General features: G+C 47.5%; 2 protein-coding genes and 1 gene segment (V, D, J or C); 2 read left to right on the top strand and 1 right to left on the bottom strand.

Moving 5' to 3' along the window:
- Positions 1–337: 337 nt before the first annotated feature.
- Positions 338–3,868, top strand: LOC122841680 (gastrula zinc finger protein XlCGF57.1-like). 2 transcript variants are annotated; one of them, XM_044135217.1, is made up of 4 exons: positions 338–595; positions 1,482–1,658; positions 1,919–2,059; positions 2,184–3,868. In XM_044135217.1, exons 1-4 carry the CDS (start codon positions 565–567, stop codon positions 3,611–3,613), a joined length of 1,779 nt encoding a protein of 592 aa, XP_043991152.1. In that variant the 5' UTR covers positions 338–564; the 3' UTR covers positions 3,614–3,868. The 2 variants fall into 2 exon arrangements, with proteins under 2 accessions (XP_043991152.1, XP_043991153.1); XM_044135218.1 differs by lacking the exon at positions 338–595 and adding an exon at positions 646–955.
- Positions 3,869–6,025: 2,157 nt separating this feature from the next.
- On the bottom strand, positions 6,026–13,333 carry LOC122841695 (zinc finger protein 629-like). Of its 2 annotated transcripts, XM_044135238.1 has the most exons (4): positions 12,847–13,333; positions 12,399–12,728; positions 10,600–11,124; positions 6,026–8,834 (listed from the first exon to the last, which is right to left on the bottom strand). In XM_044135238.1, the coding sequence occupies exons 2-4, from the start codon at positions 12,568–12,570 to the stop codon at positions 7,957–7,959; spliced, it is 1,575 nt and encodes a 524-aa protein (XP_043991173.1). In that variant the 5' UTR covers positions 12,571–12,728; positions 12,847–13,333; the 3' UTR covers positions 6,026–7,956. The 2 variants fall into 2 exon arrangements, with proteins under 2 accessions (XP_043991173.1, XP_043991172.1); XM_044135237.1 differs by having other exon boundaries at positions 12,399–13,333.
- A 674-nt stretch (positions 13,334–14,007) lies between these two features.
- On the top strand, positions 14,008–14,498 carry LOC122841449. The segment is given in 2 exon segments: positions 14,008–14,050; positions 14,158–14,498. Coding segments are annotated over 2 exon segments (384 nt in total).
- Positions 14,499–14,502: the final 4 nt, after the last annotated feature.

Here is a 14,502-nt window from a genome sequence, read left to right as displayed (position 1 = left end):
GTCTCCAAATTCTTGTAACTTTTATCATTTTTACCACAAAAACCCGGAGGGCGGCTGGTGGACTGGCCTAGCGCCCCCTAGTGCCGACCTCAGCAAGTGTTGGGGCGGAAATCCTGGCAGAGAAACAACTTTACAAAAAACTGTTCGTCTCGTGTCTATGCTAACTAGCCTTAGCATTTATGACAGGCTATGCTAGCTGCAGCATAACAGAGACGGAGGTTGGAGGAGGATGAGCGCCACAGGACAGTGACTGGCTCTGATTGGTTGTTTCTAGTTAGCACTGGGAGAACTGGGAGAAGGGGGAGGAGATCTTTTTATCATCTCTCATATCAGAAGGTCACGACTTGGTGACAGTTTTAACAAATAAGTAAAATAACCTCATTATACAGTGACGTACTGCAGCTTTAAGCCTGAGTCATCTTGACTCCGCCCCCAGCGTTCAGCCAGGTTCCGGTTCTGGTGCCGCTCCTGCTGTTCTTCTCTTTGTTTAAGGCTCCATTGTTGTGTTATCGCAGCCTGGACCCCAGCAGAACCTTCTGGTTCCGGTTCTAAAGAAGCAGAAAGATGTCCGTGCTGTCTTCATCCTCTTCATCAGGTAACGCGCCGAGTCTGCTGCTGTTTGAGCGGCTCCGGTGTTCAGCGCTCACCGGGCTCAGGTTGTCTGCGGTTAGCTGCCCGCAGCGGTGCCTGACTAAAACGCGATTCCCCTTTAATGGATCCCAGATGATTCTGGGCCCGCTGGGATGTTCAGTCGGAACCAGTTTGGGTCCGGTTTTGAAACTCATTAAAGTGTCTTGTAGGAAGTCTGAGGAAGCAAGTTTAATTCATTAAACTTTATTTAAACTCTTGAGTGAAAACTGACAATCAGGCACCGCTGCGGGCAGCTAACCGCAGGCAACCTGAGCCCGGGAGCGTTTCACCTGGCAGGAAAGGGATCTGAAACACGAGCAGCTGGGTAAGAAAACAGCTTCAACCAACACGAATCCAGAAGTTTAAACGGGTTCAGTCGCTCTGGGTTGGTCTGCTGGTCAGAGGTCAGAGGTCATGGCTGGTTCTGCTTGACCTGCTTTCTGGCCCCAAAACCTTTTGTCTGTCTGAATGAGCAGAAAGTTCTGGATCAGGTTCTGCTGATGGTTCTGACTGAACCAGAACAATGGCCCAGTTAAATCCCAGTACTGACGGACGTTTTCTCATCATTTTCTGATGTTGAAAAGTTTTTAAATGTGGTTCAGTTTCGGTTTAAACAGTCAAATACTAACATCATGAACAAACAGTTTTGATGGGTTAAAAACGCTGCAAAGAATCAAAACTCAGAGAACTTTGGAGGAAAAGTTTTCACACCCACAATATTTACACTTTCCATTTTCATGTGGACGAAAACATGCAGAGGTTTTATTTGTGCTGCAGCGGTTTTATTTGTGCTGCAGCGGTTTTATTTGCGTATGAACAGTTCATACTTGCAGCTGTCCCTGTTCTTCCAGAACCCCGACTGGACCAGGTTCCTCAGCAGGAACCAGAACCTTTGCAGGTCAAGGAGGAGTGGCTGGAGGTCCGGGTCGGTGAGGAGGAGCGGGAGGTTCTGAATCAGGAAGTGGAGCTCTTGGAGGCTGGTGGGTCCGACCAGAACCGGGTCCATCCACCAGAGCTTCTGAGGATGGGTGAGTGACACCAAGTTCTGCTGAGCCATGGGTCTGACCCGCTACACACCTGGACCTTAAAGTTCTGCTTTTAATTTGAAATGGACACATTTCATTTCCTGCCATAGTCTTTAGATACCGACCTGGTGTCGTTCACCAGCATGAGGCGGTTCTGAAGGTTGAATAGTTCCGGTGAAGACGGAACCAAAGGGTCCATTCGGTTGGTTCTGTCCCAGTGGGAGCAGAAAACAACCTTCACTCATGTCTCTCTGCTCCTCCAGAACCCGAACCGCTACCGGGTCATGATGAGCTGGAACCAAACGACCCAAAACTTCCAGAGATCAAAGAGGAAGAGGAAGAGCCAGAACAGATGAAGGAGCAGCAGGAAGACGAGGAGCAGCTGGCGCTGAAGCTCCGCTCAGGTGAGCCGCCCAGGCGCTAAGCACTGGGGACCAGACCGGTTCCGGTCCAAAGGACCAATAAACTGATTGATTCCAGTAACTTGCTAAGCAGGTGTTTAGTTCCTGGTTTTCATTTTTCTTCCAGAACTTCCACATCAACATCCCCATCAGAATGTGGAGGTTCTACCCGACCAGGACAGAAACTGCAGTCCGGACCAGGAGGAAACAGAACTTCTACAGTCCGGCAGAAACAATGACTCCATTCAACAACGAAAAATTAAGAACAGAGAACCACCAGCATCTTGCTTACAATGTGGGAAAACGTTCACCAGGAAGAGCACCATGCTGGACCACCTGAGAACTCACACTGGGGAGAAGCCGCATTCCTGCGGCCACTGTGGGAAGAGTTTCAGCAGAAAGGGAAATCTGTTGGTTCACATGAGAAGTCACACAGGGGAAAAGCCATGTGTGTGTTCGGTCTGTGGGAAGGGTTTCAGACAGAGGAGCAATCTGATGGTTCACATTAGAACGCACACAGGGGAAAAACCATACTGTTGCTCAGAATGTGGGAAGAGTTTTAGACAAAGGGGTTGCTTAGTGTGCCACATGAAAACTCACACAGGAGAACGTCCGTTTTTCTGTCAGATATGTGGGAAAAGTTTCCGGCATAAATCCAACTTATTTGTTCATGTCCAAACTCACACTACTGAGAAACAACATTCCTGTAAAACCTGCGGGAAATGTTTTTCCCTGCGTAAAAATTTGATGAAACATATAAAAACGCATTCATCTGAGAAACCGCATTGTTGCAGAACATGTGGGAAATGTTTTGCTGTTCGCCACAATCTGAAGCAACACATGAGAACTCATGAACCTGAGAAGCCGTATTCCTGTAAAACATGTGGGAAAAGCTTCAGGCACAAACAGGTTCTGGAGTTTCACATGATCACGCATGCAGAGAAAAAACCTTACAGCTGCTCCAAGTGTGGGAAAGGCTTCAGCCGGAAGTTCATCCTAGTGAGTCACAGCAGAACTCACACAGGTGAGAAGCCCGTTTCTTGCAAAGTGTGTGAAAAGAGTTTCTACCACAAGTATTACTTAACGCGTCACATGAGGTATCACACTGAAGTAATTACTCAACATCATCCCTGTGCAAAATGTGGGAAAACTTTCAGCCGCAAAGGGACCATGCTGCGACACATGAAGACTCACACAGGTGAGAAACCCTATTCCTGCCCAGAATGTGGGAATAATTTCAGCAGAAAGTCCAACATGTTAGTTCACATGAGAACTCATACAGGCGAGAAACCATCTCTGTGTACAACGTGTGGGAAGACTTTCAGACAAAACAGCAATTTGTTGGTTCACATGAGAACCCACACTGGTGAGAAACCACATACATGTTCAGAATGTGGGCAGGGTTTTAGTAGAAGGTACGCCATGTTGACCCACCTGAAGTCCCACACAGGGGAGAAGCCTTTCTCTTGCAGAATGTGTGGGAAGAATATTCGTCATAAGAGTAACTTGTCGCGCCACATGAAAACACACACCACAGGTAGATATGTTCTGGAGTGATATCAGCAGGAAACAGTGTTGCTTCTGTACTTTCTGTTTCCTCTGTCTGCAGGAATAAGAAATCTGCAGGATGTTTGGGAAACTGATATGTTGTGATGATGGGGATGAACACCGCCTTAGAGCTTTGCTGACATCTGCCCCATTAACCTGATGGTAAAGAGAAAACTCCTCCATGTGTAAGCTAGCTGCGGTGTTGTGTATAAAGTTAAAATGTCTTGTTTAATCTGAGTGTCATTAAACGGTTCTTCAAGCGAAGCCTGGTGTCTCCTGGTTTTCTCTCTGTTGTTAAATATCCTGGAACCAAACATGAGCAGAACCTCCAGGACAGAGCGGAGTCAGAATTTGGCACTGAAGACTGGGTCCAGAAACTGTCCCTGTCCCAGCAGGCCAAGTTGCCACTGGACATGAGTGGGTGATTTCTGTGGGGAATCTTTTCTTCCCCGACGGTAAAACCTGAACTGGACTGAACAGAACCTGCTGACAGAAGCGATGGAAGTGGCTTTTCTAGGTTAATTTCTGCTTCTAAACGATCTGATGGGACACTGGAAAAGGGTTAGGGTAGGGTAAGGAGGAGGAAGAGGAGGAGGAAGAGGAGGAAGAGGAGCAGGAACAGGAGGAGGAAGAGGAGCAGGAAGAGGAGCAGGAACAGGAGGAGGAAGAGGAGGAGGAAGAGGAGGAAGAGGAGGAGGAAGAAGAGGAGGAAGAGGAGGAAGAGGAAGAGGAGGAAGAGGAGCAGGAACAGGAGGAAGAAGAGGAGGAAGAGGAGGAGCAGGACCAGGAGGAAGAGGAGCAGGAACAGGAGGAAGAGGAGGAGGAAGAGGAGGAGGAAGAGGAGGAGCAGGAACAGGAGGAAGAGGAGGAGGAAGAGGAGGAGCAGGAACAGGAGGAAGAGGAGGAGGAAGAGGAGCAGTAACAGGAGGAAGAGGAGGAGGAAGAAGAGGAAGAGGAAGAGGAGGAAGAGGAGCAGGAACAGGAGGAAGAGGAGGAGGAAGAGGAGGAGCAGGAACAGGAGGAAGAGGAGGAGGAAGAAGAGGAAGAGGAAGAGGAGCTGATCTGTTCCTGATCTCTATAGAAACTCAAACTTCCTCCTTCAGTTCAGTTCAAGTCTCCAACATTAACTCTGATCAACATGGACTATTATGGTCTGTTTCTTCTCACTCCTCCTCTGTCAGTCTGAACTTTTTCTATAACTAATTACTGGAGATAATTTCTGCTGTTAGAGAAGGACAACCTGTCCCACTCAGCTGTTGCTAGGAGACGACGTCTCTATCTCCCGCCCTCCACTGGTCCAAACTGGTCTGACCTTCAGGCTCCCCAGTTTCTGTTCTGGAAGCAGATGTTTGGGTTCCTCCAGAACCATAGAGCTCAGCTTTTCCTCATGAACAACTGGCAGCATGTTTGGGACCGGTTCAGTCCAAAAGAACCTGATCTGTGTGGGACCATGGTTCTGTGTACCTATCAGCAGGAGGTCGCTCAGTTTGACGTGGGCCCAGAACCAATCGGCCAAAACCAGAACCAGATGGGTGTTCCCTGTGTGGACCCGACCAGAACCTTTCGGCCCACCTAACTGGCATGGGCAGTTTTAAGTTAAACCATCTATGGCAGGCGGTCTTATCATAAAATCAGGGTGGTTATCTGTAATTACATTCCAGAGTTTGGACTAGAGAAAAACATTGTGATAAACTATTTATCTGCATTTACAGTTTCAGCAGTAAGAACAAATAAAGTTTTGCTTTGTTGATATGCTGACCTGGGTCAGAACCGGGTCAGAACCTAATGAAGAGGCTTCTGACTGAGCCCGGGTCAGAACCGGGGCTCTTAAAAACGGGTAAAATGTGACGCTGCACGTTGAGCCAAAACAAGCTGAGAACCATTGTCTTATCAGAATGTTTTGACTAGACCAGTAGAGTCATTCTGACAAGTGAGAATTTTAAATTTAATTTATCTGAAATAGAAAAAACTAATATTTTAAAAATATTCCAGGCATCTGTAATCTGGAGAGATCTTAAAAATCAGAAGTACGGTTCTGATCTCAGTTATTTGCTTTTAAGAAACTTATTTAATTTGTGCCAGTGTATTTACCTCACATCTCATTATATATTTAAGATATTAATTTGAATTTTGACAAAACACAAGATAACTCAAATGTACTTTGACAAGGCATCTGAAATATGTTTCAGATAATTTATTGTAAAGATCTTGATTAAAGAAAATGACATTTATTCAGCTTGTAGAGATTTAATTTACTGTGTTTTGTCACAAACTAGATTCAGATATCTGGAATGTAAGTTATGTGAATCAGATTTTGTTGAAACAGCTTGCCATAAGGATCCAGGTTTTTCCCAGCTACTGATGACATCACAGCAGGACAGGCTGCTGATTGGATGTGGCGCAAACAGGAAGAACAACCAATTAGTGTCCAACTTCTCCACAAGCTTTATTTCTAGTGATGTTCTACAGCACAGAACCAGAACATCTAGAGTAGAAGCTCACATGAATACAATCAGAAACATAGATGCTAAATATTAGAACAGGCACATGATAGAAAACATTCAGAATCCTCTGCAAAGAAACCGGATGGAAAACAGGTTGGAATATTTGAATGAGTGTCTCTGGAGGAGCTGCTCCAGATTCAGTTCTAGAAACCCAGATAGCATATCCGGAACTTTCTGAGTTTTCACTAAAACGGGTCCAGGTCCAAACAGAACCTGCAGTTTCTCCTGGAGCATTTCTGAAGGAACCACTCAAACAATACGCTCCTGCTGGTTACCATGGAGACCAACGCAGCCTGTGGGCAGCCATTACTGTCCAAGGAGCAGCTCGGGTTTCTAGACCCGGTTCTGCTGGGTCCAAAGTCCTGAAGAGCTGAAGCCTTCCTGAGATCCAGGCCAGACAGAAAACATTTAACTAGAACTGATGACATCACACTGAAACCATCAGCCGGACGATTCCGGTTCCAACCCGGTTCCATGAAAGTTATTCTGTAGAATTTCTCCTCCATCGTGTTTACGGCGTAAATAAATATTTTAGTGTAACCAGAACTCTGCTGCGCTTCAGTCTGTTGCCTCCAGAACCTTCTGGTTCTGTTCAGCTGGCCTGCCACCAGCATCACATTCTCTTCTCTGTACCTGGACGTCAGGTTCTGGTTCCCAGCCGGGTCAGAAATCCGATCCTGTGGCCGTGATTTCCACCCCTCGTGATCCGGAACCGGTTCTAGAGATCCACTTCATCTCCTCACGTATTCTGGATATTTGTTCTGTAGAGGTTCTGCTGCGGGAACCGACCCATCAGCCGGTCCGGACAGGAAGGGGCGGGGCTTCAGACTGATGAGCGTCCTAGGTGTTAGCGTAGCGCTACAGGTCAGGGTCGGTTCGGTTCCAGCTTCCTCCTGCCGACGTGCCCCTGAGCAAGGCACTTAACCCCAGGTTGCCTCCTGATGTCTGAGGTATAAATGTGTGAGTCCGGTTCTGGTTCTGGTGTTCACTAGTTCAGTCCATTTGCCTCAGAGACAGGAACCCAGATATCAATGTAAACGGGTCAGAAGCAGAACCTGGTTCTGGTCAAATTAGTGTCAGCAGAGCAGAACCACCTCGAGCGGTACCAGGAGGTTTCAGCGTCAGTTCCAAGGGAGCCGGTAGAATCGGACCTCTGGTTCCCCTGACCTGAATATGTGCCAATTCTGGTTCTGGGTACATTCAGAGAACTGGACCACCTTTCTGGGCTGGTCAAGCTGTGGACGACTGGAGGTTCTCCACCGTCTGGTACCGGAACCACAGCTAGAAAAACTTCCTGCTGAGCCTCTGAACCATTTCTCCGTCTCTCTGAGTTGAAAGATGATCTTAGAGCTCTACAGCTAGAAGTCAACAAGCTCACCACTCTGGTCATCTGGGTCCAACCGAACCAGAACCAAAGTAGTGATGTGAGCAGCAGCAGCAGGACAGGTGGAGCTGATGATGAGCTCTTCTGGTCGGTCCAGAGGAACATGGATCCTCTGCTGCAGTTTGATCAGCTGGAAGACTGGAGGTTCTGGAGGTTCTGGAGAACATCAACGAGTCACTAAGGATTCTGTTTAAGAATCCAACATAATTATATGATAAACAGGTTTGCCATATCTCCCTCTCTGTGGTGAAGGCAGCGCATGTAGCTATGCTAACACTGTTGCTAATAGCACCGCCTAATGGGCACGATGACGTGCTATAACAGTTCTGGTTCGCCTGGGCCCCCAGTAGACCTTTTGGTCTCAGAACCGGGTTCAATCAGAACCGGATTCAGTTTGACTCATTCTGCAAAAGGATAAACTTCATATTGTTCACGGCTCTAGACTTCTACTCTCTACGGTAGATCTAGACCTCCTCCTCTATTGGAGAGCGAGATCTCTTCTCTCGGGTCCAGTCCAGGTGAAAGTTCTTCATGTGACACATGAGGTGGCTGGACTGCCGGAACGTTCTTCCACACAGCTTGCAGGAGTACGGCTTCTCTCCGGTGTGGGTCCTCATGTGGTAGCTCAGCCCCGTCCCCCGACTGAAGGTTTTGTCACACACCTTGCAGGTGAAGGGTTTCTCTCCGGTGTGCATCCTCATGTGGATGTTCATGGCGCTGCGCCTGACGAAGCCCTTTCCACACACCCTGCAGGGGTACGGCTTCTCGCCCGTGTGGGTCCTGACGTGGCAGGTCAGGGTGTTGCTCTGGCTGAAGCGCTTGTGGCAGATGTGGCAGGAGAAAGGCTTCTCGCCCGTGTGTCTCCTCAGGTGGCGCAGCAGGTGGCTGTTGAGGCCAAACTTCTCCCCACAGATCTGACAGGGGAAGGGTTTCTCCCCGGTGTGGGTGATCATGTGGCGGAAGGCAGAGTCCCGCCGGGCGAACCGCCGCGTACACAGCTGGCAGGAGTAGGGTTTCTCCTTCTGGTGGGTGTCCCGGTGGTCGTGGAGCAGCAACATGTTGGAGAACCTCTTGCCACACGTCTTGCAGACGAACGGTTTGGGTTCGTCGGAGTCTTCGGACTGCTGGGAGCTGCTGGGTTCTGGTTCGCTGTGCTCACTCTCGTCGTAGTTCACCGTCACCATGAAGATGTCGGTCTCCGCTCTCTGGCCGGCCTGACCGGATCCAACTTCTTCCTGTTCCTGTTTGATCTGAGGATGGTCCGGTACCGTCAGGTCCAGACTGAAGTTCTGTTCCTGTTCAGCCAGAACCTCCTCCCCATAGATGTAGTTCTGTTGGATTTCTGGAGAAACAGACATTAGAAATTAGTGGTGAGCTTTGCTAACTGCAGAGTTAGCTGCACCAACTAAACAACCAAAACATTTTTCATTCAGCTTCAGTCTTTAATCCTACAGGTTACAAGTTTCAGTTGGTTTGAAAATCTAATCCTGGGTTTTCCTCCCAAAGCACTAAAACATCCGTCCAACGTTTTTATTAGATTCAGATACTGATAAGGCCGTTCTAGAAACATTCATGTGACGACCTTAACGTAGCTCTAATGCTACTCAGCAGGATCCACTGAGCCTCTGGGACGTTTGGGATCGGCTGTCAGTTCGTGCTACATGAAGAAAGTGAAACGAACTGGATTGAAAATAAATTCAGGGACCATTTTAAAAGTAATCAGCACCGATTTCCTTCATTTTGGGATATCAGTGATTCTCCACTCATCTTCTGTCCCTCTAAAATCAGCCGTGGTCCTCTGCTGCTCTGTGTAACCTGCATAAAATAACCACCCGCATTTTATTTTGGCGGGTCAATTGGGAAAGCACACTTTAAGTTCTGGGTCAAAGGTGAACTGGGACCTCCTCCATTGCTGTGGCCAGCTGCTCATGTTGGCGTGTTCCTGAATCGCCCTTGAATATTTTGAAATCGACTCAAATTAAAACAGCTGAAGCTTCTCGCGAGTCCTTGATTCTGTCATTTGTTGTTTCTTTTAAAGTAGAAACTCGGTGGCGACACGCCCACTTCTAACTTATGTATCGGCGTTTTAATGGTTTTGTAGTCTAAAAAAACCCATTTTCTTTTGTTAATTATGTGGCTGAATGAAAGATTTGCCGTTAAAGTTAAATAAACCCTTTGATTTTGTCCTTTAGAAAAACTTTCAGTTATTTTTCATTTGATTTTGTGAACGGCCAACAGAACTTGGTTGGTTTCTCTGTAGTTGTGCAACAAAACCAGAAACCAATTAAATGTTTATTGAAATTGTATTTAAGTTAATTAATTTTAATTGATGTTAGTGTCAATTAAACTTGGATAGAATTTAAAAGTGCACTTTACTTTGATATCTGTAACATTAATGTGATTATTATTTGAATGATTCCTGACAAATATTTGGAATATAGTTCTGAATGTTTCTGAATGTTTGGTTGTTGGTTAGCAGTTTAACTCTGTTTAAATGCTAACTGTTGTTTTATGTATGACCTCGTTTAGCTCCGCCCCCAGGATGTAACGGAAACAACTACCTGGTTTTTCCTGGACCTTTAATTTGGATCATTAATTAAATCCAGTTGATTTTAATCACTTTACCAACAAAAAGCACAAAATGAATGAGAGAAAGAAAAACTCTTGTGTCTCATCAGGGTTTATTTATTTGCTTGTTATTGATTGTTATTTATACTTATAAGAAAATATTATTATTATTATTATTTATGTGTGTTTATTCACACATGAATCTTCCTGGTTGCCATGGCACCAGAACCGGCGCCTCCATCAGCGTTACAGGCAGGAGGAGGCCAGAAAACTGCAATCTGTGCAGCGAAATGCTGAATGGAAAGTGAGCGTTAGCATTAGCGTTAGCATTAGCGTTAGCCGGTCCAGAACCGACCAGAGACAGAACCGAACCCAGAACCCAAACGCCCTTCTGCTCATGGAGACTTAAACAGAACCAGCAGCAGAACCTCCTGTGCTTTAACTGGTCTGAAATGATCTCCGTTACCAGAACCAGCTCTGGGCTCAGGTTACTGTTCTGACCCGTTTGGATCATTTGGACCTGGATAGTGTTTTCATACCTGCTAGGCTGTCAGAACCCGGTACCGGTTCTTCGGTTTTGGATTTTCTCTGTCGAGGCACGAAGGTATCAAACTCCTTCCTCAGCAGCAGACCCTCATCATCGTGTCGGGTCCAAAACTCCACTTTCCTGGTTCTGTTTTGCGGTTCTGGTTCTTCCAGGTCATCTATGATCTGCGGACTTTCCGGGTCGTCCAGGTACTCGTCAAAGTCCAGGTATTCCAACTCGCCCAGGTCGTCTATGATCTGTGGCCGGTCCGGTTCTGACAGAACCTCCTGATCGTCCAGGTTCTGGAAAGGTTCTGGTTCCTCTGCAGCTTCTCCTACATGTGGAGCTTCTGGTTCCGGCAGAGTCTCTGTGAGCTGTGCAGGGTCTGGTTCTTCTGGGTCGGGTCCGATCAGAATGTGGTTTGGTTCCATTTGCTCCTCTTTGATGCGCAGAGGTTCTGGTTCGGCCCGGTCCAGACTGCAGGTACTCTCGTAGCCCGTTAGAACCTCCTCCTTACAAACGTGGTGCTGAAGATGTTCTGATGGGACACAAGAAGGAAAATCATCATCCTGGTACCAGAGACACGTTACAGAACCAGAACCAGGATCACAACTCGGTTCTGATGAATACAAACCCACCTGGTTCTGATTGGGTCACCTGGTTCTGCAGAACTGGCCAGAGTCTTCAGAGATGTCTTCAGTCTCTCTGAGGTCCAGTTCCACCATCAGAACCCCGAATGCACCAGAACCAGGCGGAACCACCACCAGAAGGTGGCAGTAATGGACCGAGCTTCTGCTGAGCCCAGCGGTACCGGAGGTTCTACTGGTTCTGTTCTGCAGCTTTAACCGGACCAGAACCCGTCTGGAGGTTCTGAACAAGCATCAGAATTTTTCACTGCAGTAAGACGGGCCGGTTCCCTGAACTGGGTTCTGGACCGTTCTACGACCCGGCATCGGTTCCATGCTGAGGTCGGGCCCATTTCACCAGAACCAGAACATCCGGGCTCCAGGTTCTGAACTGATCAGGTCTAACCAATAAGCATTGATCTGAAGACGGTGATGTCATAACCATCTGTAACCTTTGACCCCGAGTACATGGGACAGAACAGTTTTCATGAGTTTCCATAGCGACCATGTTGTAACACAGACATGGGATCCCCCCCAGCCCCTCCCCTTCAGGTGAGGCATCGTCATGGCAACACCAGAGAACAGCCTCTAAACATGGCGGCGAGTCAGTGAAGGAAGAAGTTCTGGATCCTGAACGGAACCAGCGGAGTGACGAGCAGAACCCCGATTATTAATATCATTATCATCGTTATTATTATCATTATCATCATCATTTTTATTGTTGTTATTATTATTATTGTCTGCTGGTTCCGACAGCAGCAACAATTACTACCATCTGAAGTCAGTTATTGTAGAGGTTTATTAAACTGCAGTGACATCCGCTCTGCTGCACAAATATGATTTTTATTTTATTTTATTCATTACTCCGATAAGCAGCAGAGAAAGTCCTGATTCTGGTCCCGGTTCACCTCCAGGTCCAGATCTGGTTCTGACTGCTGGACCTTTTCCGAACATGTGCCAGAAATTTTTAGAAAGTAATTATTAAACTTAGCAACACATCTTTATTACTATTATTAATAAAGAATCATTTGGACCCGGTCCAAACTGTGGTTCCTTTAACCCGCAGGTTACTACTGAACCAACTGGACTCTGGACCGAACCAGAACCAGTAGTACAGTTTCTGGTAGAAAACCTCCTCTGCTTCCACCCACGGTCCGGTCGGACCCAGAGAACCACCAGAACCTACCGATCCTGTGCAGCCGGACCTGCGGCTTCAGGCACACCGCCAGCAGCTTGCGCTGCGCGTCCAGCTCCTCCTCGAAGCGGCCGATGGTCCTCTCCACCTCGGAGAAGATCTCCTCGGCGGCGGCGGTCAGTCTCTCCCGGATGAAGTCTCTCAGAGGCTGGACGGAACACATTGTTGCTGCCGCAGCTCGGATGTTCCGCTCCGGTCCAACAGAACCACCGTCTCTGCCTACTCGGGCCGCACAAAGGAAGCTAACTGTTAGCAGCAGCTAAACTTCCGCCGGACTCCAGGGTGAGAGCTTCCGGAGGGATGCGTCAGCGGCGCCGCCATCTTGGAGTAGGAGAAACGGGTCAACAATATTTTAGAAACGCCAAAGAACCGCAGTTTGGACCGGAATAAACCGGTTTGGGGCTTTTACTGAATAAAAAAGCTCCTCTTCTCAACTCACAGCAATAAACAATAAAAACGAGGTTATCACAGCAGCTGATTAATGTCTGAAACGCCTGACAGTAAAGATGATGTTCTTGTGTGTGAAAGCAGCAGCAGATCCTCCAGGAGGAGAGATGAGGATAATTTGTTCCACATGCAGATCAGTGATGAGGCTGGGAGTGATTCTGCTACCCTCCCCCTCTCTGGTGCAGTCTAATTCCTGCCACCTGTGTCTCATTATTTCTGCTTCCTGTTTGTTCCTGAGTTTCCCCCCAGCCCCTCTTCCCCTTCCTCTGATTGTGGAGAAATGAACCCGCTGAGCTCCGGTAGAGGCTGCTGGGCTGATTTCAGACTGCGGCGCTCTGAGCTGGAGGCTTACAAATGAAGTGGGACGTCAGAGGCCCAGATTGGATCTGAACAGAACCAGAGAAACATCCAGATCTGATGGCTCCTCAGAACCTGACAGGAACTGAAACTGTAACCACTGATTCTCCTCCATCCTTCCTCTGATCTGTTGAATTGTTCTTTATTGAACATGAATACCATTAACAACACAGAACCAGAACTTCAGCTGATGAGTAGACCATTAAAAATAAGAACGTTCCCAGACTGGCTCCCAGCAGCATGTTGGTCTGTAGAGCAGCTCCTCTCAACACCTTCAGCATGTCTGCTGGCCTTTAACTAGACCACTTCTTGATGCAAATGGTGGCAGCTGTTTTTTTTAGGGTTGTCTGATTAAAATGGACTTTCAGTTTTTCTTTTGAAAGCATGTTGGAAATCATGCTTGGAGTAGAAGAGAGGGAAACTCAGCAGTGGGAATAATATTCTCTCTATAAAACGGAGCATGTTGCTGGAACAGAACTGGTCTGGTTGAAATCTGTCCCACAGATTCCAGTTTGTTTTCTTCTTCACACTCCAGGGTTACTTATGGAGTCCCACAGGGTTGTGGCTCGGTCCAGTTCTCTTCCAGTTGGTGAGATGATGTGACTGGTCAGCAGGCTGATGGGCGGAGCCAGCCTTCCAGTGACGTCAACTTCCTGTCTGACTGGGTGGAGCTGCAGGAACTCGGAGGAGATCTCTGTCTCTCTGAGTGCAGCAGCAGCAGCGTCTCCTCCTACTGACTGTAGAGCTGCTGGACTCCAGCTGTGAACATCAGGACCAACATTTCACCCGTGGAAAGATGGAAAACCTGGCTGTGATCTACTTCTTCTCGGCTCTTGTAGGTCCGTTTGTTTCTGAGCAACAACGCTGGAAAACAAAGATGCTTCCACATCATTGCAGATCCAGGTTGTCTTTCCTTTCTGAAGATAACATGTTGTTTGATCCGCAGGTCAGAGCTTGGAAGCTGATATTACTGCCATCAGATCTGAAATGTTTCCATCAGAGGGAGGCAGAGTCACTCTGTCCTGTAACTATTCAGTTAAAGCTGAAAACCTTCAGTGGTATCGACAAGATCCTGATTCAGCTCCTCGCTTCCTTCTCCTGATCACTGATACTAAAGATCCAACTGTGGTGGAAGCAGAACCTCCAAACCCTCGACTGACTGCAGGACTGAACAAGGAGAGAAACCGAGTGGATCTGCTGATCTCCTCTGCTGCAGTGACAGATTCTGCTGTGTACTACTGCGCTCTGCGGCCCACAGTGACAGGAAACACCAGAACCCTGTACTAAAACC

The sequence above is a fragment of the Gambusia affinis genome, linkage group LG12 (assembly GCF_019740435.1).
Source record: "Gambusia affinis linkage group LG12, SWU_Gaff_1.0, whole genome shotgun sequence".
NCBI classification, from domain to species: domain Eukaryota; kingdom Metazoa; phylum Chordata; class Actinopteri; order Cyprinodontiformes; family Poeciliidae; genus Gambusia; species Gambusia affinis.
The sequence above is the reverse complement of the archived record's forward strand: the minus strand, read 5'-3'. Positions and strand labels throughout refer to the sequence as shown.

Bases quoted from the DNA above. Each gene is read 5' to 3' on its own strand.
- LOC122841680 (XM_044135217.1), top strand. From the start codon at position 565: ATGTCCGTGCTGTCTTCATCCTCTTCATCAG. The intron at 1,659-1,918 runs GTGAGTGACACC...CTGCTCCTCCAG, and splicing joins ACCAGAGCTTCTGAGGATGG to AACCCGAACCGCTACCGGGT. The intron at 2,060-2,183 runs GTGAGCCGCCCA...TTTTTCTTCCAG, and splicing joins GGCGCTGAAGCTCCGCTCAG to AACTTCCACATCAACATCCC.
- LOC122841695 (XM_044135237.1), bottom strand. From the start codon at position 12,570: ATGTGTTCCGTCCAGCCTCTGAGAGACTTCATCCGGGAGAGACTGACC. The intron at 11,125-12,398 runs GTAGGTTCTGGT...GTGTCCCATCAG, and splicing joins GGTCCGGCTGCACAGGATCG to AACATCTTCAGCACCACGTT. The intron at 8,835-10,599 runs GTATGAAAACAC...CTGTTTCTCCAG, and splicing joins GGGTTCTGACAGCCTAGCAG to AAATCCAACAGAACTACATC.